We start from the raw sequence: 24596 nt of genomic DNA, 5'->3' as shown, positions 1-24596 counted from the left end.
CTCAAACCAGAATATAGTACTTCACCAAAGATGATGGGAAAAACTCCAGGTTTCAACAGCGAGTAAAGTACGTCTTGTCGACACGTCGACAGAGAGAAAATTGAGTCTTTGTTTACATGGAGTTTGGTATCTGGCCGACAGTTGGCGCTGATGGGCACACCCGCAACCTGTATAGCGATCGCTGGCGAGTTTTTTTGTACAGTTTTTTGTCTGTCGAGCAACAGAGTTGCAGCTATATATTCACCGGCTAAGTTAAATATTTAAAACTACTTTTGACACAAACTTCATTATTCATTTATATTTATCAACCATCATTAAATTAACCAGTTTTAGCTATGCTTGCAATATGCTTTGAGTGACATAGTAAAACTTCAGTATATGTAGAGGTGCTTATGGCTGCAAGATTCTTTTATACATAGCTGTAACAACTCAATAAGAGACAGGATTTAAGACTAGAGTTCCCCAAATATATCAGCATGTCTAAGCTATAATTACCTTCCCATACAAAATATGAATAATATATTAACACAAAAGAATGTTTAAAAGCTGTTTTATCATATGTTCTCTCTCATCCTTTGGTGGACTCCAAAGATTATTTTCTTGGAACCGATGCAATTTTCTGACTAAAATTCTTACAGATGCCCTGGTATCAATCATCCTTTGAAATGTAATAAAGAAATAAGCATCTACATACACAAGAATTATGAAGTACGTATTTAATCATATAAACTTTGAATGTCAAGAAGACAAGAAAGTGATAGGTTTCCTTTGTTACTGGCCAATTTCTAAGCATCTTGTACATCTTTATATACCTTAAAAAAGATAATGTTTCTGCAAGACGTCAGACTCTAATAAAAAGCATGTTGCTTGCTGCGTTTAGCTTGGTACACTTGTCCACTTCTTTTGACACAAATGATGAGTAAACTACAAATCATAATTTTTAAACAGCAGAATTGAGTTTGGGGAAAAAATGCAAACAAGTCCCCAAGTACTAGAGTAGTCTAATGGTGATGGCAATTCTGCCTAATTTGTGACAAAAAAGGAGGTTAATGGTTAATGAGAAAAGACTAGAGCTAATCTGGCAAGGACTCTTTCATAAGATAAATTGTCAAACCCTCAGAAAAATTTGATGCTTTTTTCCTGCTCCTTCAATTATGAGAAAAATCAACAACAGGAGACAAAATTTTAATAAAGACAGGAAAAACTTCAAAAATTTCCATAGAAGACATGATCAGAAAACATGTTCTGATAGACAAAAATGTGTTGAATCCCAAAGCATACAAAAAGACTATCTGAAGACTATACTAAATCACCCCTAAGAACAAGTACCATGAAACCATTTCCTGCTAGGAAAATATATGGCTTAAAACCATAATGGACAGGACCTAAATATTTTTAAATAACTGGTGAATCTATAAATGGTGATGTGATGAAGCTGCTGCTACCAGAGCTCTGACAGCGTAAAAGAAATGGATATAAGAAAAAAGATGACCTATATATAAACAGTGTTCAACTGTAATGTAGGAAGGTTGTTCTGTAGGTAAAAATAGAATTGAACATATAATCACGTAAGTGTTGAGCATGCCATGGGGTTCTAAGTATGGAAATATGGACTTGATGGTACTATGTGGCAATGACATAAGTCATGTGATAAATCTAGATAATTTCTGATGAGCTAATACCCTTTAAGTTTTAAAGAATGAAGTAAATATGAGTGGAGGGAAAGAATAAGACTCAATAAGTTGTTTCACTGATAGAGAAATTAGAACTTGCCAACATCAATATTGAAGGAGAGACAACAAAGAGAATGCATCAAAAGATCGTATTTCAAATTACATAAAATCATAAGAATAAAAATTAGACAGTAGTCTAAGATCACACATGATAAAAAAAGGATAACACTTCTCAAACAGCAGTACAAGTGTTTAAAAAATACAAATATAAACTACTTCCAATCACTATGTTATCTTGTAGAGAACTTGAGTAAATGAAAAGAAAACCTCTGCTACCTTTGTTCATTATACAAATGAACCTTCAGAGCCAAACATGTTGCAGTAGAATGCCTGATCATTCAATTCATACCAGCCAGGTTTCTAATTTCGTTATCAAGAATTTTTACCCCACGAAGAATGGCGTGTATGAAAAGTTAAAACTTTTCTTTTCAGATAAAAATAATCCTTCATAGAGAGAGATAAAAATGATCCCTGCTCTAATTTTTCTTTTAGCTATGCAACCTGATTGATGATATTCACCAATGTTTTTATTTGCAATGACATTATCATTATGTAATGCAATACTGTACACATACTTACAGAGTGCATACCGTACAAGTGCTTATAATACAGTAAGCATAAAAAATATAATAATACAATGTACTAAGAGAGGCAGAAAGAGATTTTTTCTTAATTATGAACACTGAATGCAGTGATTCATTTTATCAATAATTTTTTTTGAAGTTTCAACAAATATAATCCAGAAAAATCTGTATTACAAATTCATAGTCATAATAGATTTACTGTCATTAGCAGTTTCACACACTACCCTGATGCTTGGAATTAATTTACCCCGGATGACATGGGACAGCTGTAGAGTTGGAGTACATACAGTGTCTTGTATCTCCTTACTAAAGGAAATCTGATAAATTATAAGATGCCTAAGGCATATCCCAAGAATCTTTTTCATGATGTTCATTGCATTCAGGATTGTGGTAACCTACTGGATACGTCCTTAGCCTAGCACCTGCTGGAATAGGGTTCAAGATCTGCTCAAGCTTGATCCTTGTGAGCTAAGGATGGGAGGTTTGGGGGAGCCTACAGGTCTACCTGCTGAGTCATCAGTGGCCATTTCTGTCCCTAGCTTGGGTGGATACGGTATTTGGGTGCTGATCATATGTACTGTAAATATGTTGTCTCTTGTTGTCTCTAAGGCATTGTTACAAGTGACCTTTAAAACCCCACTCATCCTACAAAATCAAGCATTGTGGAAACCACTCCTCATTATGTCACAATATACTAATTACATTTTAATGCAAAGAGATAACATATCTAATAATTTCAAAATCTCTTGAACAAATTAAGAGCCCCAGCAGTTACCTCTCTCAATTCATATATCTTCCAAGAGAATTACTTGTCCTCTAGAAGCTTCTCCGTCACTATGTATTTGACTGCTAGCCCAACAATGCAAGGCTCAATTTTCAATTTACCTTTTCTCTATGGTAGCTCAACTGATTGACTGATTCTAAAATATCATGCATCACAACTACCCAATTCAATGATGCTTTTGTTATTCTTCAAGCATCAACAATCGCTAAAATACCACAAACAGTCAAGAGCCAAAATATAATTTCCTACTTATTGGAGGAAGCACAAAAATTAGATTCCCGTTAACTCCCAAATATAAGACAAATTTATATCAATCAAATTTCTCTAAATTGTTCAACTTAAGCTTCTAACAAAGTATTGTTAAATTCCCTATTTCCTTGATACTAGCATGGGACATACCAGATGGAGTTACATATAATTGGGATAAAATTTAGTGCAAGTTTAATACTAAGAAGATAAACTTCCCTTCCATTCTTTTCGAACCTCTAACAAAATAAATATATTTACATTATCATGAAAGTAATATCCTCTGAAGTTGAGCATCTACACCAATCTATTTTCATCCACAATAATATCTATTCTGATAATATTCTAAAAGCTGTGCACAGTATAAATTTTGAGTTTCAATGTCAATCATTAAATACATTGCACCATATTCTTATTCTATTCTTAAATTCGTACAAGATGCTTTGATACCCATTCACTTCCAAACTATAAATCTACAACTGTTTGAACATAACAAGCTGCCCCATATTAGACTGTCATCTATTCTCAAAACTTCATACCCTACACAAAACTAAAATAACCTTATAAACTAAATTTACAAATTTGAATACACAGTGATTTTTTTTAATGGCCCTAGCCAAGGTATACAAACCCAGCCTTAAAACTTACCTGAATGGTACACCTACTGTCTGTAACAGTATGCCGAGAAGTAAAAAATAGCTTGATCCATTTAAGGAAAACAATTTAAGTACAGTATACCAAAACTATAAAGGAAAATCAATTTAAGTATACATGTACCAGAAACATGTAAAAAAAACTCCATTCAAGTATACATGTACCAGATACATGTACAAGAAATCACTATTCAAGTACACATGTACCAGAAACATGCAAAAGAAAACTCCATCAATTACGCAAATAAACCCCTGGAATTTCACTAGTACAGTATTTTCGAAACTACTTCATCATCATGTACGGTCATTCATAGGAAACATAATTTTCAATACTCTTTACCTAAGCATCATTGCAATTCTTCCTCTAGAAATACACTACACCTCTGATCATGAGATCTTTCTTCCGAAGATATATAAAAACCAAGATTCCAAAATAGGACTCTTCAATAATGATCCCATACATCAACAAAACTACATCCACTTTCAAATGTCAAAGGAGTAGGTTGCCTAATTTCAAAATACATAACAATACAACTACCATAAAAATTACCTTAAAATTATGTAATTTTTGTAGTACGAAAATAAATACACAGACATTACTTATGGCAAAATTAGTACCATTGCCCAATGTAATTATAAAAAAATAATAACAGAATCAGCTCTTTCGTAAGTTAGCTATAATTCTGACGGACTCTATTATTCTGCATGATATCATGCAACACTACATCATACTGTATCTACCTTTAAACCCTGCTATTCTATACATTTTGACTTCTTTGTGCTTCTACAACCTCCTCTTCTTCCCTGACGTCATCAGCATTTGAAAATTCCTCTTCCTTTGCAGAATCCATGGTGTCCTCATCATCTGTGTTAATGAGAGAGAGATATTCATTATCTCCATCATCAGGGAGAGGAATATTTGCTCCCAGTTCTCTCTCTATAGAATCTGGGGAAGGTGGGGCACCAGCAACTAAATCTTCTTGAGATGATGATGTTTCAGTCTGTGGGTTTATAGTTTCTTTTAATGTGATAGGGGCATGACACATTGGACATTTGTCTTGCACATATAACCACTTCCTAAGGCAAGGACCATGGAAGAAATGGTAGCAATGAGTAATTCGAGCTGATGTCATTTCGGCATAACAAATGGCGCATACATCATTGTAGGCTTCCAACTGTTGTGGAGAAGCTTCCGGCAAAGCAGATATCTTCTTGGCAGCTTCCAAACGCGACAAAAAGCTTTTCCAGCCCTGCTGTAAACGTTGCCATACATTAAAATAGAAATGTATGAGTAGGACCACAGCATTAATCCAAGACCACATGCCTGTTATGCATTCTTTCACTCCTGCCCCTACCACAAACACTGCAACAATAAATTCAAAAACACGAGTTGTTGCTCTAGTGTAATAAACTAGGTCATCTAAACCAGGCCAAGGCTGGGCATATACGGCATCCCACGTAAGAAGTACATAAATGGCCAAGAGACCCAAAACCTGGACAGATGTCATAATGCTTGTGGACACAACAAGCAATAGCCAAAAATCTTGTTCAAAAATAAGAGTGAACATATATACCATATATAAAGGAAGAATTAAGAGCAGTAAACATGCAGAAACTGCTCTAGCATGTCTTGAAAATGAAGCTACACCCTGAGCACTGAGAGCAAGGACTACAGGCTCAACTAGTTCATACATGCTCTGAACTAGTGACGTTACAACAATCAGCAGAATGATAGCGAGCACTGCTAAACGCTCACGCATTTCCATGCTAAGTAAAGATGTCTGCACAGCTAACAGTGCCATTGTAACTCCCTCGGTCCACCCTGAATGGACCAAATCATCTGGAAGGGGAGCTGCTCCAGGTCCAGCAGTATATGCCCTAGTTAAGGACAAAATGATTCGAGAAGCATAAGATACAGCAACACACGTACCAGCTAACATTAATGGCGTATAACAAACCTCGGCCGCACTTTGAACGATCACCAGATACCACATCTCACCCGGTGCCCCACTTCCAACAGATGATACTGAGGATCCAGCACTTCCTACTACAGGGGACGAAACTCCAGAGACAACACCACTTATCGAAGTTGCTGCATGTGTTCCTGATTTAGGAGCAACAGCAGTATTATGTGAAGGTAGATAATGGTTGTATAGCTGTGTTGTAAACAGCACAAGCCAAAATAAAAGAAGCTGTATGGGCACAAAAAGTCTACTCCAAATAGTCACAACAACACCAATTGGCCCAAAGAACTCTACCATCTCTACCAGCGAAGTATACATATTTTTCAAAAATCTAAATACATGAGGAACGCAGAGAAATATGTACTGAACTGTTAGAAAAATAACAAAACATGAAGCGAAGTTATGGGTCAAATGAAGCTCTGTAACTGGGAAACCTGCCAGTCTTGCAAACACAGGAACCAGGTATACCAACAGCAGGATCTGAAAATAAGAAACACGGTATATCAATGTAGGTAACTTTGCATAAGCATAAATGTTCTCATAGAATATGGGAAATTCCCCATAATATACAATTAGTGTCACATCAAAAGCACATATAGTAGCTTCTCGGTTTATGACGGAGATCCATTCCTACAATGTGGTGTTAGCTGAATTTTGATGTGTAGGGTGAATTTCGATAGAAGTCGAAACACACCTAAATAAAGTACTGTACGTATGCAATAAAGTAACCCTACCAATAATAATGCAGTATATTAAAATCATAATCTATGACATAAAAACACCCTCATATGGAAACCTAACGGGGAATAAAATAAAAACATGGAGGACATAAGTATATAGTTGAGTGAAACAGAAAACAATCACATATTTTTAAGGTAATTTGTATTTTTCCTAGCTATACAACCATGAGTTCTTTAACCTGGAACAAGGGAGCTTCATGTATAACAGTGCAACATACAGGTTGATCTCCTAAGAAACCAACCAGACAAGAAGCACCTAGGAACTATGCCTGCTAGTACATTTCTCACGCCGGGAATGTACCTGGATGACATTTCTAGGGCATGGAACATTGCCCAGATGTGCATCCTCCTCATTACCTTGCAGAGAAGACACGAGATAGTGCCCCCATGCTTGTTGATGTAGGCTACTACGGTGGCGTTGTCGATCTCCTTTGAGTGCTTCCTTCTTAGAAGGCTTACAGTGCTAGAAAGGCTGCTTGAATTTCAAGAATGTTAATGTGTAGAGGTATTTATTCTCGTGACCAAACACTTGAGATAACCAGGTAGTTTAAGTGTGTGTCCCATCCCTCCTTTGATGCATCTGACAACAACTGCATGTCCAGAAGTGTAATGTCAAGTAGGATTCCCTGGTGAGGTTTTCATTGGTCAACCACCAGGTAAGATTGGCTCGAGGCTCATGTTCCGTCGGAACAGAACAAAGCAGGGGATCCTGTTAGCAACCCCCCTCCCTCCTTCGATATATCTGAGAACTATTGCACGTACAGAGATGGAGTGTCAAGTGGGGTTCCTCCGGTGAGGTTTTCATCGGTCAACCACCAGGTAAGATCGGCTCGAGGCTCATGTCCCGTCGGAACAGGACAGAGAAGGAGATCATGTCGGCTGACCAGTAATCCTTCAAACACCACTGAAGAGATCTTTGGTGGAGGCGCCCGTGTGAAACAAGTTTCTTCAGTGAAGAAAGGTAGCCGAGAAGACTCTGCCAGTGCTGAGCTGGTACTTCTGTCTTGAACAGGAACGGTTACACAACTTCCTAGAGATTGCTGATGTGATTGTTGGAGAGATACTTGATGCTGCCGTGTTTATCAGTGTGCCCACACCTCTGCTTGGGTATGAGATTTGAATTCTCCCAGTTTATCTCCATCTCCTGATTGTGATGTGTGATCTCGAATCTGTGGCACCTGTCTCTTTACGGATGCCAGGATCAGCCAATCATCAAGATACATCAGTAATTGTATCACTTGTGAGCGGGCCCAAGCTGCTACCAAGGTGAACACCCAAGTGAACACCTGGAGAGCCGTACAGAACTGGTACACCATAACGTAGTGGGACAAGCAGAGGTACTTTCAAGAAGATTGATGCAATGGTACTTGACAGCACACATCTTTCAGGTCCAACGAAAGTATAGTCTCCCTCTTTGATGAAAGACAACACAGACCGTACTGTTTCTAACCTGAACTTCGTTTATCGAACAAACTTATTCAGAGGAGGCAGGTTGATTCTTGGTCTTCACTATTCAGTTGACTTCTCCATTAGAAAGAGCTGACTGTTGAAGTCAAGGGAATTGTCTTGAATGAATTCGAGTGATTTTCTCCAACATCCCTTCTACCTATGTCCGAAAGGCCAGGGGCTTTGATGATGTTGGAGGATCAGAGAAGAATTCTATGGTGAGTAATGTAGTGGCCCAAGGGTCATGAAAAGGTACTACGTAACCATCCTGAAGGACACTCACTACCCACGGTTCAGCCCCAAGTCTGTGCCAAGTTGCCCACTGGCGAGAAAGGCATCCCCTAATATCAGTAGTAGGAGAGGTGAAATGCCAGCATCAGTGTTTCTCTCTTCCTCTCCTCTTTCCACTACCATCCTTCTTGGAGGAACCAGGTTGGGATACTCGAAAAGGCTGAGCACGCACAGGCTCTTTCCGGGAAGAGGTTGTGGATGGTGCCGATTGGGGGCTAGGAGTAAGTAATGGGCCCTTCCCTGCATCTGTACCTTCAGGCTTTCCTTCGAAGGGCCGGGACTCTTGAAGGAAACTGCACATTGGATCAGGGAGTCCTGCAAAGTAGTTCTCCACTTTTCCACTGCTGCTTGCACACTACTCCTTGAAAGCAGAGATGTTGCAACCCTTCACCAAAGAGTTTCCAAACAACAAAACTACCTCTGGGCTAACTTATTTTGAGACATGGTAAACCAAGGCATATCTTCTCTGCAAATCACAATTAGCCCACCAGTTTGTTGAATGGTGTGCCAGGAAAATCACTGCCTTCTAATCCAACAAACAGTATGAGACTTATATTTCTCCAAAGACTCTGGGGTTGATAGCCCTGTTGACTTTGCAAAATACATCAACTGTCCCTGACCACTGGTCAAGCCAGGAAACAGCAAGGAGGGAGGGCAAGGCAGACAATTCCGAGGACTCAAGAGGCCAAGATGGATGGACAGTGCCTTCTGCTTAGTGTCTCTCCACACTGACAGGGAGGTTAACCTGCAGAAGAGCTGACAGGTAGGTTAACCTACAGAAAAACTGACAAGTAGGTTAACCTGCATAAGAGCTAACAGGTAGGTTAACCTGCATAAGAGCTAACAGGTAGGTTAACCTGCATAAGAGCTAACAGGTAGGTTAACCTGCAAAAGAGCTGACAGGTAGATTAACCTGCAAAAGAGCTGACAGGTAGATTAACCTGCAGACGAGCTGACAGGTAGGTTAACCTGCAGAGGAGCTGACAGGTAGGTTAACCTGCAGAGGAGCTGACAGGTAGGTTAACCTCCAGAAGAGCTGATAGTTAGGTCAACCTGCAGAAAAGCTGACGCAGCAAACTCTGGTGTATAAAAACTACTCTGCAAGAGTGGGAGGGGGGGAGCCTAAATCTCACTTGACCAGCTGGACTCAAAAGTGTTTTCAGACCAACAGATCTGATGGTTAACTCGATCCAGGGCCAAATCAACCAGATCCAACCAAAGGATCTCAGGTTGGCCTCAAGACTTGAGGGGTACCAAAGTGATGATCAATGACAGAGGTTCTCTCCGAAGGTGATGTCAATGTCGCCTCTGCCAGAAGGAATTTCACAAATGAACACTCAGACTGGATTGTCTGCTTCTGTCGGGCTTCTTCTCAGAGGATTCACTTTTGGGAGAGTCTCCAACCCAAATCTTCCAAAGCGAACAATCTCTCCCTGTTTGATCTCGTTGAAGGCTCCTCACGAGGCTGACTGGTAGAGAGAGGTCCTCGTATCCTCTTGCGGTAGCCCTCCTCTCATTGCCGTTGCCGGTCGTCCTCCTTCCCAACGTATGGTTCACCTTGTGCCAGAACTAAGTAAAGATTGCTCTCAGTCTGGTGCCTGGAGAAGGCACTAGAACCCTCCTCATTCTTTTGTTCCTTCTTGCATGGGGGCACTCGTTCTAGAGGGGTCTGGACTTCTGCTCAACTCCCTTGTGAAGATGCGGAATCTTTCTCTGGAGAGCTCTCCTTCCTAATGGAAGGGGAAGAAGGATGTTAGGAGCTGAGCTCCCCTTCCTTCTCTGAGAAGAAGAAAATCCATGCGTACGAGCATTGGTTTGGGGAGTGGTGGTGCACTCTCCACCTCTCTGCTCCATTGTTCCGCCCTTTTCTTGGGAGAGGTTGGCATTTTAACCATTCCCTAAGTGGCTAAGGGTAGCATGGGTCCACATGGTGACTCGACATGTGGGAAGAAGGCATACCTGGGACCTCTTTCTTTTGTGCACAAGGTCTTTGGAGGGCTGTAAAAAATCTGGACATAAATCTGGTTCATCTGAGCAGCTCTTATTTTCCTTCTCTTCACTGCAAATATAAATGCATTTTTGCTCTTGCTAGGAGATCTGGTCCTGAGAACATCCAGATCACAGCCCAAAGAAGCAAGTGTGGGCAATGGAGAAGGGGGTCCAGTCTCTTGGTCCCGCACTTAAGAGAGTGGGTAATTCCAAGAGCGTGGTTTCCTTCTCTAGTCCGCCAGGCCTAAAGAGGTCCAAAATCATCTCCTTTGAGATCTAAAGAGGAACAGACCAGCTTGAGCGACTCCTCACACGCCACTGACAAGGAAGGGGACACCTGTGAACAAAGAGAGGGTCCCGCCAATGATGGAGACCCGCAGGTTACCTCACCTTGTGCTTAACACGCTGGTGCATGAGGTCTAGCATCCATACCCAAATGTTTTACTAGAGCTGTAAGGGGATAAACACACATGGACACTGAACCTGGAGACAAAGGGATAGGTTCGGCCACCTTAACTAACGTATTAGAAGGCGAATGATCCCTCTTCGTTTTCTTCTTCCTTCTAATACCGCAGCGTGTCCAGTGATCCTCCGGGCATTCCTTACATTCCGGAGAGGTTGAAGATGGAAAAACACTACTGGCCCCTGTATGGGGCACACATCAAATGGGGGTTAACCTCCTGGCGACTCATGAAAGGGCCATATTGTTGATTGTTACAGCTTCATCTCTCGTGGATGCTTCATTACATAATAAATGCGAGATAAGCAATTGAAATACACAAAATCACACAAAGAAAGAACACAGTTGGACAAAACATAAAGATCAGTTAGGGTCATAAGAGTGGCTCAACTAGTCAAGGCCCCGACTGGGACAAGAATGGTGAAATAGGCCATGTGGGAGAATGGGTTAAGCTCCTTCTTCCTCTCACTCTTGTTAGCCTCCCACAAAAGATGTTTATGTTTTACCCAGCCAGGTCAGCATGGCTGTTGTTACTCCTATTTAAAGGCCAAGAGTTTGTATTCGTATTGGAACAAATGAGTATTAAGATCAATTTGAAATATTCAAGGTAAAATTGCGAGTTATTATAAATGAATACTGTATATGCAATTGTACGCATGTGTAGATAGTTGAATAAGAGAGGAAAATGAAGCTTGTTTGATTCTGATACATAATGCTACAATATCGCATAACACTAGAATGGAAGTATGACTGAAGGCTACTAGCTACAGTGTGCTGCTTGAGATGCACTAATGGTACTATCCCTCTAAGAGTTCACCATGATGATCCTGTGATGTACATGCAATGTCAATCACTTTCAGTTCCTCTTCTCTTAATTGCAAATGTAAGTTGTCTAGGGGATCATGCAGGCTGTGATGAAAGCTAATGATGGTTGATGGGTCTGTTATGAAATAAATACGGTAATCATTTTAAAATATCTTGTATACCAATTATTCCCCCCTAATCATTTTAAAATACAACATCTTGGATACCAATTATTTCCCTCAAGATTTCATTCTATTGGTTTAAAGTTCTAACGACAGACCTGCTACTGTCTTTATTTATTTCAAGTACAAAATTTACTAGGTACTTTGTGGGGAAAAATGTTATTTTCATTAGTAAAATAAATTTTTGAATATACTTACCCGGTGATCATATAGCTGTCAGCTCTGCTGCCCGACAGAAAAACCTAAGGACAAAATACGCCAGCGATCGCTATACAGGTGGGGGTGTACATCAACTGCGCCATCTGTCGAGCAGGTACTCAAGTACTCCATGTCAACACAGAACCAATTTTCTCCTCGGCCCACTGGGTCTCTATTGGGGAGGAAGGGAGGGTCCTTTAATCTATGATCACCGGGTAAGTATATTCAAAAATTTATTTTACTAATGAAAATAACATTTTTCAATATTAAACTTAGCCGGTGATCATATAGCTGATTCACACCTAGGGGGGTGGGTAGAGACCAGCATTACATGTTGACATTATTATGAGCTAAGTATTTTGTATTTCATTTTAGCAGTTATTCAAAATAACAAACATAAAATAAATAAGTACCTGGTAAGGAAGTCGACTTGAACAATTACTCTGCCTTTTTAAGTACGTCTTCCTTACTGAGCCTCGCGATCCTCATAGGATGCTGAGCGACTCCTAGGAGCTGAAGTATGAAGGGTTGCAACCCATACTAAAGGACCTCATCAAAACCTCTAATCTAGGCGCTTCTCAAGAAATGACTTTGACCACCCGCCAAATCAAGTAGGATGCGAAAGGCTTCTTAGCCTTCCGGACAACCCAAAAACAATAATAAAACATTTCAAGAGAAAGATTAAAAAAGGTTATGGAATTAGGGAATTGTAGTGGTTGAGCCCTCACCCACTACTGCACTCGTTGCTACGAATGGTCCCAGAGTGTAGCAGTTCTCGTAAAGAGACTGGACATTCTTAAGATAAAAAGACGCGAACACTGATTTGCTTTTCCAATAGGTTGCGTCGAATATACTTTGCAGAGATCTATTTTGTTTAAAGGCCACGGAAGTTGCGACAGCTCTAACTTCGTGTGTCCTTACCTTCAGCAAAGCTTGGTCTTCCTCATTCAGATGGGAATGAGCTTCTCGTATTAACAGTCTGATAAAATAGGATAAAGCATTCTTTGACATAGGCAAAGATGGATTCTTAACTGAACACCATAAAGCTTCAGACGGGCCTCGTAAAGGTTTTTAAATAGAACTTAAGAGCTCTTACAGGACATAAGACTCTTTCTAGTTCATTTCCAACCATACGATAAGTTTGGAATATCGAAAGATATTGGTCAAGGCCGAGAAGGTAGCTCGTGTTTGGCTAGAAAACCAAGTTGTAGAACATGTAGCCGTTTCGGATGAGAATCCGATGTTCTAGCTGAAGGCATGAATCTCACTGACTCTTTTAGCTGTGGCTAAGCATATCAGGAAAAGAGTCTTAAAGGTGAGATCTTTCAGGGAGGCTGATTGTAGCGGTTCGAACCTGTCTGACATAAGGAATCTTAGTACCACGTCTAAATTCCAACCAGGTGTAACCAAACGACGCTCCTTCGTGGTCTCAAAAGACTTAAGGAGGTCCTGTAGATCTTTATTGTTGGAAAGATCTAAGCCTCTGTGACGGAAGACTGATGCCAACATGCTTCTGTAACCCTTGATAGTGGGAGCTGAAAGAGATCGTTCTTTCCTCAGATATAAGAGAAAGTCAGCTATTTGAGTTACAGAGGTACTGGTCGAGGATACGGATACTGACTTGCACCAGTTTCGGAAGATTTCCCACTTCGATTGGTAGACTCTAAGGGTGGATGTTCTCCTTGCTCTAGCAATCGCTCTGGTTGCCTCCTTCGAAAAGCCTCTAGCTCTCGAGAGTCTTTCGATAGTCTGAAGGCAGTCAGACGAAGAGCATGGAGGCCTTGGTGTACCTTCTTTACGCGTGGCTGACGTAGAAGGTCCACCCTTAGGGGAAGTGTTCTGGGAACGCCTACTAGCCATCGAAGTACCTCGGTGAGCCATTCTCTCGCGGGCCAGAGGGAAGCAACTAGTGTCAACCTTGTCCCTTCGTGAGAGGCGAACTTCTGCAGTACCTTGTTGACAATCTTGAACGGAGGGAATGCATATAGATCTAGATGTGACCAATCTAGTAGAAAGGCATCTATATGAACTGCTGCTGGGTCCGGGATTGGTGAGCAAAAAATTGGGAGCCTCTTGGTCATCGAGGTTGCGAAGAGATCTATGGTTGGCTGGCCCCAGGTGGCCCAAAGTCTCTTGCATACATCCTTGTGGAGGGTCCATTCTGTTGGAATTATTTGTCCCTTCCGACTGAGACAATCTGCCATGACATTCAAGTTGCCTTGGATGAACCTCGTTACTAGTGAAAAGTCTAGAACTTTTGACCAGGTGAGGAGGTCCCTTGCGATCTCGTACCATATCAGAGAGTAGGTCCCTCCTTGCTTGGAGATGTACGCCAAAGCCGTGGTGTTGTCCGAGTTCATCTCCACCACTTTGCCTCGAAGGAGAGACCTGAAGCTTTTCCAGGTCAGACGTACTGCCAGTAGCTTCCTGCAGTTGAAATGCATTGTCCTTTGACTCGAGTTCCATAATCCCGAGCATTCCCTACCGTCTAATGTCGCACCCCAGCCTACGTCCGATGCTTCCGAGAAGAGAACGTGGTTGGGAGTCTGAACAGTCAGGGGAAGACCCTCTCTAAGGTTGATATAGTCCTTTCACCAAGTCAGACCAGACTTTATCTTTCCGGAAACTGGGATCGAGACCGCTTCTAGCGTCTTGTCCTTTTTCCAGTGAAAAGCTAGATGGTATAGAAGAGGACGGAGGTGTAGTCTTCCTAGTGACACAAATTGATCCACGGATGACAGAGTCCCTACCAGACTCATCCACAGCCTGACTGGGCAGCGTTCCTTCTTCAGCATCTTCTGGATGGATAGCAGGGCTGGGGGTTGATCGTCTTGTTCAGCAACGTCCTCATCAGAGGGTTCCTCATCCGAAACTGATGAGGAAACGGCAACGGAGTGGGCAACGTCTGACTCGCTGAATCCGGTCGCACTGGTGGATGCGTGACGGAGCCGGACGCAATATCATGGTACTGCTGCACAGTCTGTGAACTGTCAACAACCATGGGTGCGCGAGGAAGTACAGCGTCAACCCGAAACTGTCTAGACTGTCTGGGTTGTGCAGTCAACACCCTACCGGGTTGCTGAGGTTGACGCACTGTGTCACAACAAGTCACCTCTGCTGGTTGTTGAACGTCTTCCTAGTGACACACTGAACGTCAACAACCACCTCCGAGCGTCGCTTAACGTCAACGTGCGACTGGCAACCCACACTGGGTCGCATCGGTGGAGGAACCACCTCAACTGGCAGACGCGAGTAGGAAACCTCAGCGTCAACAGGGCGCACAACCAACCGGTTGGAAGGTTGTTGGCCAGAAGGTTCTTCTACGTATTTAAGTCCTCTATCAAGGACACAAGCTTGGACTGCATGTCTTGCAGCAAAGCCCATTTAGGGTCTACGGGAGCAGGTGTGGCAACAGACGGGGTTAGCGACTGAGGCGGAACCATTTACCATCCCTGGAAGCCTTGTTATGTGTGACATAATAGTACAGCAAAACTTCAAAGGCTCGACAAAAGTTGAGAAGTTGACCTGTAAACAACTTGGAGCGTCTCCTGGCTAGGCGCCAGGGCGAGTCTACCAGAATTGAGAAGTCTACCTGGGCAGAGGCATGAACTCCCAAGCCGAGAACTTCTCTCGTGTCCTATCAGACTCTCGCTCTATAAGCCAGTTTAAAAGAAGGGAAATCAAAGGCTGTATCCCTAAAACTCCTCCTGGTGCAAAAACCAGTCGCCTAGCCAACGTAAAGCTCTCTAGGAGAGCGAGAGAGCACTAGCTTAACAACAACGGCTTCGAAGTAGCTAGGCCTAGTGTAAGTTCTGACGTTAGGCGAAGGAGGAGCAGCAGTTACAAGATCCGGACGAAGATCCTTAAAAAATCATCATGATTTAATTAAAGTCCATAGGAGGCTAAGCAGCTTAAGGCTCCTCTCCAAATGACAGAGTCCTCAAAGGAATATCAGTAGGAGGGAGAACAGCACTTTCTCATCTACAGGAACCTTGTCCGAGAAAAGCTGGGTTATCTCAGTGAGGGTCTCACTGGTGCATTAGCAGCAGACCAGAAGGCAACATTATGTAACTGCTTGACAGTCTGTGAACTGTCAAAAACTGAACTGTCAACCACAACAGGTGCGTGAGGACATACAGCACTGGTGCATTAGTAGCAGACCAGAAGGCCAACGTCATGTAACTGCTTGACAGTCTGTGAGCTGGCAACAACCATAGCTCTGTGGGGAAGCCTCTACTCCTGACTGACTAGTCTGCTGCGAGCGAGTAGCGGTAACCACAGTGGGTTGCGGAGGTTGAAGCACAGCGTCAAAACAAAGCAACTTAACTCCACCCTCCTGTTGTTGTGGTAACTCGCGACCGTCAACGGAGGGTAGCGTGCTTCTGTGAACGTCAACGTGCGGCTGGCAGGGTACACTGCGCATGGGTGGTGGAACTCTCACAGGCGGAGTGCGGGAGCAGGTAGCGTCAGCGTCTACTGCACGCACAACCGTGGTTGGTTGTAGGCTAACGGGTGCAGCGTCAATCTTCTCCGCACGATACTCCTGCATAAAAGATGCTAACTGTTTCTGCATAGACTGTAGCAAAGACCACTTAGGGTCTACAGCAGCAGGTGCGGCAACAGACGGTGTTACTGCCTGTTGCGGTACCGCTTTGCCTCTCTTAGGAGGTGTGCAGTCATCGGAAGACTGCAGCGAGTCCGAACTGACCCAGTGGCTACACCTGGGCCGTTGGACTTGCGCGGAAGGGACCGACTTGCGCTTAATAAGCTGCGAGACCTTGGTCCAAGGTTTCTTACGAGAAACCTCTTCCGCAGACGAGAAGTAAATGGGCTCTCTCGTCTTTGTGTGGGTGGGGCGATCTTGGGTAGATACGCCCGAAACCACGGAGGGAAAACGTCTGTTCGTTGATCAAGGCCTGACGAACCCATAAGTCGTTCGACATTACTTCTCCCCTGGGCTTGGGAGCTTGCAAGAGGTCCCGGACTAGGTGAACGACAGGCACGAACAGACGAACCCTCGGACGCAACACTGTAACACTTTGCGCATATCACTTTATCACTTCGATTTTCTGTTTTGCACTTATTTCACTGAAATCGAAACTTTTACTGATTTCTACCTGAAACACGCAATCCTACCCTTCATTAAAAGGTAGTAATTGTGAAAACAGTCGTATAATGCAACAGAAAACATATATAAAGATAAAGAATTCAGTGGCTGGGAAAGAGACTAAACACTAGTTCAAATAAACTACGTTTACAATCTCTCACCGCACATAGCCTGGGGACAAGAATAAAACCCTAGAAACGTTTTACCTTCTTCCCCGTACAGCGACTAGGGAGGAGAGTAACACGAGAACAACGTTACCCGCTTGAACGGAACGTTTTTTTTTTCTCCTCTCTCTCCCTCCGTCTCTATCTCTCTCTCTCTTTCTCTCTTGATTTCGCACCTGAGAGAAGAGCCCAATTATATATCGTCAAAACATGTTATTTGGCTAAAGGAAAAAACTGAAAGGTTTTCCAAATAAAAAGTTCCTTTAATTTAGAATTTAAACCATTTAAGCTAAGAAAGAATGAACGAAACGTCAGAATCGGTTTACTCTTACTGCAAAGTGAAACCGTGATACACTCTCTCTCTATCGTAATGATAGAGCGCATGTTGAACGTCCTGAACGTCAACAACTGCGTAGTCTAAAAAACTAAACGTTAGTTCATCTTTGAAAACAGTACGAGACTATCAAAGAAATTCTTTCATAAAACATTAAATTTAAAAAGTTTTAAATTCTTTAAAGGCTAAATACGATATAACGGGCTCAACGTTGATTAACTTTGGTTCCAAGTTAGGACCGCCTACTATCAGGAAAGGTCGCATATAAACAAAACATAAAAATTTATTTTTATATGTTTATAATAAATGGAAAGTTAATCGAAGAGGCCTAATAAAGGCGGAGAGATATAAAATATATAGATCTATAACGTGTTAAGCAAAATTACTAAAAACGTAAACACACTTCCGTCTAAGGGAAGGGTCGGCCATTTAAAAGTGAAAGAGTCCATACTCTCTTTTTCACCATAATTAAATCTATCCAAAACGAGTTCAAGTTTTGAGATGAAGATAAAACCCCTGCATAGCGAAAGCTCAAAACTGGAATAGTGTACTTCACCAAATAGTTGTGAAAACAAATCCAGTTAGTAACAGCGTATTTAGTAGGTCTTGCCAGTGGCACGACAGAGAGAAAATTGGTTCTGTGTTGACATGGAGTACTTGAGTACCTGCTCGACAGATGGCGCAGTTGATGTACATCCCCACCTGTATAGCGATCGCTGGCGTATTTTGTCCTTAGGTTTTTCTGTCGGGCAGCAGAGCTGACAGCTATATGATCACCGGCTAAGTTTAATATTGAAAAATATGCCTTCAGATCTGTTTTCATTGACAATCCAACATATGCATGGTTTGCAGTCTAGATTTATTTGGCAAATACTGATGAATGCATCCTTTACGCAATATATAAATTTTACAGTAAAGCCATATTATAAATTTCCAAAAATAACAAAAGGGTTAAACCTAATATCTATTTAACAGTAGTGTATTAAATTTGTTAGGATAGAACTTGTAGAATAAGTATAATTGTAGGATCTACTGATGTTAAATTCTATTTATGGATTTAGCTATAAATGATTGAATCTAACGAAAAAGCTACACAGGCAACTATAAGTTGACTGAAAATATTGGAGGAGGGGGGGTTCAGGTTATGATCTGGATGTCTAAGTTAATTAAGTTGGGCTTAAGCACTTTTCAACTTGAGATCCTACTTGACTACATTTATTTTTTATTTATGAGACTTATTGTAAGTAGTAAAATCTCAATACACTTACCTTGTCTTTATTACAGTCTAAATCTAAGAAGAAAGTGACAAATGTTGCCACTAACGTGTGGAATACAATAGCAGCAACCTGTTGCCTCAAGAACAAGGTTTCCATGTCATTGTGAGGATCAAAAAGTGACTTTTGAAGCATAAGCATATTGGAGAAACCCTGAAATAAAATAAATTCCCTTGATTAACTGTGTCAACAACCTAAGCATTAGCCAATCAACATCAAATCAGCGAAATAAAAAAAGTAAGAAGTTTCACGAGTTATTAGTAACATTAAAAAAACAGGGCTTCATAAAAATTGGGACAAGTGTCTTTTGCAAGGGTCAAGTAGCCAATAAAATTATGCCATCACCATTTATCATGTTTAAAAGAGTAACCTCTTAATAGGTTTGGCATTTAACTCTCTGTCTCTCCTTGATTGCTTGTGTCCTGCAACTTTCACATCTATCAATTACTGTTGCTTCTCATATGACATCACTGTCTAAAGTATCCTTACTTTATATAATCAATCGCCTTACTTTAATAATATAGTTTTAAATGGGTGATAATGAAATGGGAAACTTCTATTAGTATTCTACTGATAAGAGGACAACACAACTGAATAAGCCAAATAAATATATACAGTATAATGCAAACCATAATATTTCTGGAACTAAAAACAAACCACCACAACAGAATGAAAAAATCATATGATTAACAAACTTTTGAGTGCCAACCCCTAACTAAATGATTTGCCATTCAAGCCAAGGATAACCTAAACTCTTCTTGGCACAAAAACTTTACAAGACAGGACTTTTCATCATTTACTATAGCATAGCTGAATAAATCTACTTTCCATTGGTATACTGTACATTAAGGCAGCCTCTTGTGTCAGAGATAGATGAGTGAAGGAAAGAGGGAAGCTCCTGCCTAACCCCTGTCTGAACACCTAGCTTGGCAGCTACTGCAAAAACTATTGGCTCAGAACATTTTCTTTTATGTAAACAATAAAAGAAAGAGAAAAATACTGGCAATTACTGGATGTAAGTTACTTCATCTGCCATTAAAGGGAGTGGAAATAGTGAACGTAAATTACGTCCAGTACTGCTCAAAGGGTTAACAGATAAGATAATCTATTACAGGGCTCAAGAGGTGACATGATTCTCTTTCTAAAAATGTCAAGAGTACTCACCTGAAAGCTTACTGTGCCATAATCTGGCCACTGACTGACAAGGCGTTTCTCTCCCTCAATATAATAATTTGAAAAAGTGTCAGCAGCTGCTAACACAGCTATAGTGAGATAGTGCATATACAACATGACCAGCTGTTCCAGTGGTAGTAACAACACCAATACACCTTGAATCACCGCTGTAAAACAAACACATATCTTTAGTGAACTATTTTACCTAATTAGCCTATATAGAAAGAATCTGAAAATATCAGCAATAAATAAAATCTTTAAAAGTAGCAAAAATAAAATATGAAAAGTAAGAACTAATTTTTTGGTCAAGATATCATTAACATACAAAAAGTCACATGACAATTCAACATGAATGGCAACATCTTTCTACGCTTTTACCAAATAAAAGACCTATAAAGGTAAAAAATATAAAATTTGGCTAAGTGATATATGGCCTTAAACTATTGTAGTATTACAGATACAGAACTACAACATTCTGCTCCAATCTTATAATAAATCATTGTTAATGCCACTCCTTTCTCTTTATATCAATCCCCTAAGTTTTTAACACGACTGTTCTCTTCCTACTAAAATTGATTTCTCTACTGGTGACAATTTCCTTATCTCAGGGAAAATCACAGTTAGGTCTCTTCCATTCACCTTGCTCTTCTCTTCATTAATTATCCTCTTCTTACCATTCATTTACACGATTCAATTATTAACACGCAATTTCTTTTCTCATCTCAGATCTCTCCTGAAGAATGTTTCAATTAGGCAAATGTTCTTAGATACCACTTCTGTAGAGCTGGGAATTCCTTCCAATAACTGTGATAATTAAGTCTCACCAATAATTCTTGAGAAAATATAGTAAATAATAATATATTTATCTTTATCATTTGACAAGCATAATAGTATACTGTATCTCAAAAGATATGACTTTGCGTATAGCTAAGTTAACAAGATTAATTCTTTTGTAAAACTATCAAACACAACTTCTTCTAGACATGATATTTTAAAGTTTCATGACTATGTTGCTTTCACGTTCTCAATCGTGACATATCTGTCACGCTCAGTAGTCTTGATTATACAGTGATGAAGTAGAAAACTGCGGTTAAACCAATCTGAGGAGTCCAGAATGTCATTCACTCACGATTTCAGGATAATGACTAAGTCGGCTTCCTACACTTCATTAACCAAGAGGATATGTTAAATAACATGACTTCCTTGTAACGACTGTGTTTGATTTTAGTAGCCTTGCATGAGCATTTTCCAACTATACGAACCTCAGTCCTTTGATAGGAGCATGCTTTCAGCAAAGTTGGAAACGGCTGTTAAAACTTTAACGAGGTGGTGGCAATTACTGCTGGGTAGCGGGAAAGCACCGTGCACCTGACAGGCCAATGATTATTATTGCCTCCGCCAAAGAAGTTGGAAGGTTATGTTTTCGCCCCTGTTTGTGTGCGTGTTTGTGAACAACTTCCTGGGCACAATTTTAATCGTAGAGTAATGAAACTTGCAGGGATTAACTGCTAAGTAAAAAACTGGGAAATGATTAAAATGATATTTTAATTATAAAATAAATTTTTGAATATACTTACCCGGTGAATATATAATAGCTGCTGCTCCAGCGGCTCGACAGAAAAACACACAAAAACTCGCGAGCGATCGCTATGAAGGTTGCGGGTGTGCCCACCAGCGCCAACTATCAGCCAGATACCGCATATGCATGTAAACAAGCCTCAATTCTTCTCGTCCCGCTGCGTCTCTATTGGGGAGGAAGGGAGGGCCTTTAATTTATATATTCACCGGGTAAGTATATTCAAAAATTTATTTTATAATTAAAATATCATTTTTAAATATTTAACTTAGCCGGTGAATATATAATAGCTAATTCACACCCATGGTGGTGGGTAGAGACCAGAGTTAATTAAGTTTACAGCGTATATGCTTAAAGTTTTTGACAGTTATAACATAACAAAACCCAAATATATAGGTACCTGGTAAGGAAGTTGACTTAGACGATTACTCTGCCTTGTTAGTCTGTCTTCCTCACGAAGCCCAGCGATCCTCTTAGGATGCTGAAAGACTCCCAGGAGCTGAAGTATCAAGGGCTGCAACCCATACAACAGGACCTCATCAAACCCCTAATCTGGGCGCTCTCAAGAAATGACTTTGACCACCCGCCAAATCAACCAGGATGCGAAAGGCTTCTTAGCCTTCCGTACAACCCAAAAAACAAGATTAAAAACATTTCAAGAGACAGATTAAAAAGGATATTGGAATTAGGGTAATGTAGTGGTAGAACCCTCACCCACTACTGCACTCGCTGCAACGAATGGACCCAGTGTGTAGCAGTCCTCGTAAAGAGTCTGGACATCTTTTAAGTAAAATGACGCGAATACCGACTTGCTCCTCCAAAAGGTCGCGTCCATAATACTTTGCAGAGATCTATTTTGCTTGAAGGCCACGGAGGTTGCTATAGCTCTTACTTCGTGCGTCTTAACCTTAAGCAAACATCGGTCTTTCTCATTCAAGTGAGAATGAGCCTCTCGTATTAAAAATCTGATAAAATATGACAAAGCATTCTTTGACATAGGCAATGATGGTTTCTTAACTGAGCACCATAATGCCTCAGATCTACCTCGTAAGGACTTAGTACGGGCTAAGTAGAACTTAAGAGCTCTAACAGGACATAGCACTCTTTCTAGTTCGTTGCCTACGATCTCTGATAAGCAAGGAATATCAAAAGATTTAGGCCAAGGACGAGAAGGCAGTTCATTTTTGGCCAGGAAACCAAGTTGAAGTGAACAAGTGGCTTTTTCTGTAGAAAAGCCGATGTTCTTACTGAAGGCATGAAGTTCACTGACCCTTTTAGCCGAAGCCAAGCACACTAGGAAAAGTGTCTTGAGGGTGAGATCCTTCAGGGAGGCTGAATGTAATGGTTCAAACCTGTCTGACATGAGGAACCTTAGGACCACGTCTAAGTTCCATCCAGGAGTTGCCAAACGACGTTCCTTAGAGGTCTCGAAAGACCTAAGGAGATCTTGGAGATCTTTATTGTTGGAAAGATCTAAGCCTCTATGACGAAAGACCGAAGCCAACATGCTCCTGTAGCCCTTAATCGTTGGAGCTGAGAGGGAGCGAACATTTCTCAGATGTAAAAGAAAATCTGCGATTTGGGCTACAGAGGTACTGGACGAGGACACAGATGCTGACTTGCACCAGTCTCGAAAGACTTCCCACTTCGACTGGTATACTCTAATGGTAGAAGCTCTCCTCGCTCTTGCAATCGCACTGGCTGCCTCCTTCGAAAAGCCTCGAGCTCTTGAGAGTCTCTCGATAGTCTGAAGGCAGTCAGACGAAGAGCGGGGAGGCTTTGATGAACATTCTTTACGTAGGGCTGACGTAATAGATCTACCCTTAGAGGAAGACTTCTTGGAAAGTACCAGCCATCGAAGTACCTCGGTGAACCACTCTCTCGCGGGCCAGAGGGGAGCAACCAACGTCAACCTTGTCCCTTCGTGAGAGGCGAACTTCTGCAGTACCTTGTTGACAATCTTGAATGGTGGGAATGCATATAAGTCCAGATGAGACCAATCTAGTAGAAAAGTGTCTATGTGTATTGCTTCTGGATCTGGGACTGGAGAGCAATAGATTGGAAGTCTCTTGGTCATCGAGGTGGCAAAGAGGTCTATGGTGGGTTGACCCCAAGTCGCCCAAAGACTCTTGCACACGTCCTTGTGGAGGGTCCATTCCGTGGGAATCACCTGACCCCTCCGACTGAGACAGTCTGCCAAGACGTTCAAGTCGCCCTGGATAAATCTCGTTAACAGGGAGATGCCTCGATTTCTTGACCAAATGAGCAGGTCCCTTGCGATCTCGTACAGCGTGAGGGAGTGTGTGCCTCCTTGCTTGGAGATGTACGCCAAAGCTGTGGTATTGTCGGAGTTGACCTCTACCACTTTGTTTCGAAGGAGACTTTCGAATTTCATCAAGGCCAAGTGGACTGCCAATAGCTCCTTGCCGTTGATGTGCATGCTCTTCTGACTTGAGGTCCACAGACCTGAGCATTCCCGACCGTCCAGGGTCGCACCCCAACCCAAATCCGACGCGTCTGAGAACAACACGTGGTTTGGGTTCTGAACTGCTAGGGATAGTCCCTCTCTCAGACTGATATTGCTGTTCCACCATTTCAGGCATGCCTTTACTGGTTCGGAGACCGGGATTGATACCGTCTCTAACGTCTTGTCCTTGTTCCAGTGAAAGGCTAGATGGAACTGGAGAGGCCGAAGGTGTAGTCTTCCTAGCGAGACAAACTGCTCCAGGGATGATAGAGTTCCTACGAGACTCATCCAATTCCTGACTGAGCACCGTTCTCTCTTCAGCATTAGTTGGACTTTGAGCAGGGCTTGATCTATTCGGGTGGCAGACGGAAAAGCCCGAAAAACTGGACTGCGAATCTCCATCCCTAAATATAGAATAGTTTGGGAT

At 41.4% G+C, this 24596-nt stretch overlaps 1 protein-coding gene across 1 annotated transcript in view; it reads right to left on the bottom strand.

Annotated features, from left to right (window-relative positions):
* Positions 1-1252: 1252 nt before the first annotated feature.
* Positions 1253-24596, bottom strand: part of LOC137639912 (RING finger protein 145-like) — a 54743-nt gene continuing 31399 nt past the window's right edge. Inside the window, exons 3-5 of the mRNA XM_068372193.1 lie at positions 20118-20293; positions 18948-19106; positions 1253-6444 (exon numbers count right to left, since the gene is read on the bottom strand). Coding sequence (XP_068228294.1) covers positions 4759-6444; positions 18948-19106; positions 20118-20293 — 2021 coding nt within the window. The 3' untranslated portion in view covers positions 1253-4758. The remainder of the gene's footprint in view (positions 6445-18947; positions 19107-20117; positions 20294-24596) is intronic.

Source organism: Palaemon carinicauda, chromosome 4 (genome assembly GCF_036898095.1).
Source record: "Palaemon carinicauda isolate YSFRI2023 chromosome 4, ASM3689809v2, whole genome shotgun sequence".
Taxonomy (NCBI): Eukaryota; Metazoa; Arthropoda; class Malacostraca; order Decapoda; family Palaemonidae; genus Palaemon; species Palaemon carinicauda.
This window is presented reverse-complemented; position numbering and strand designations above follow the sequence as displayed.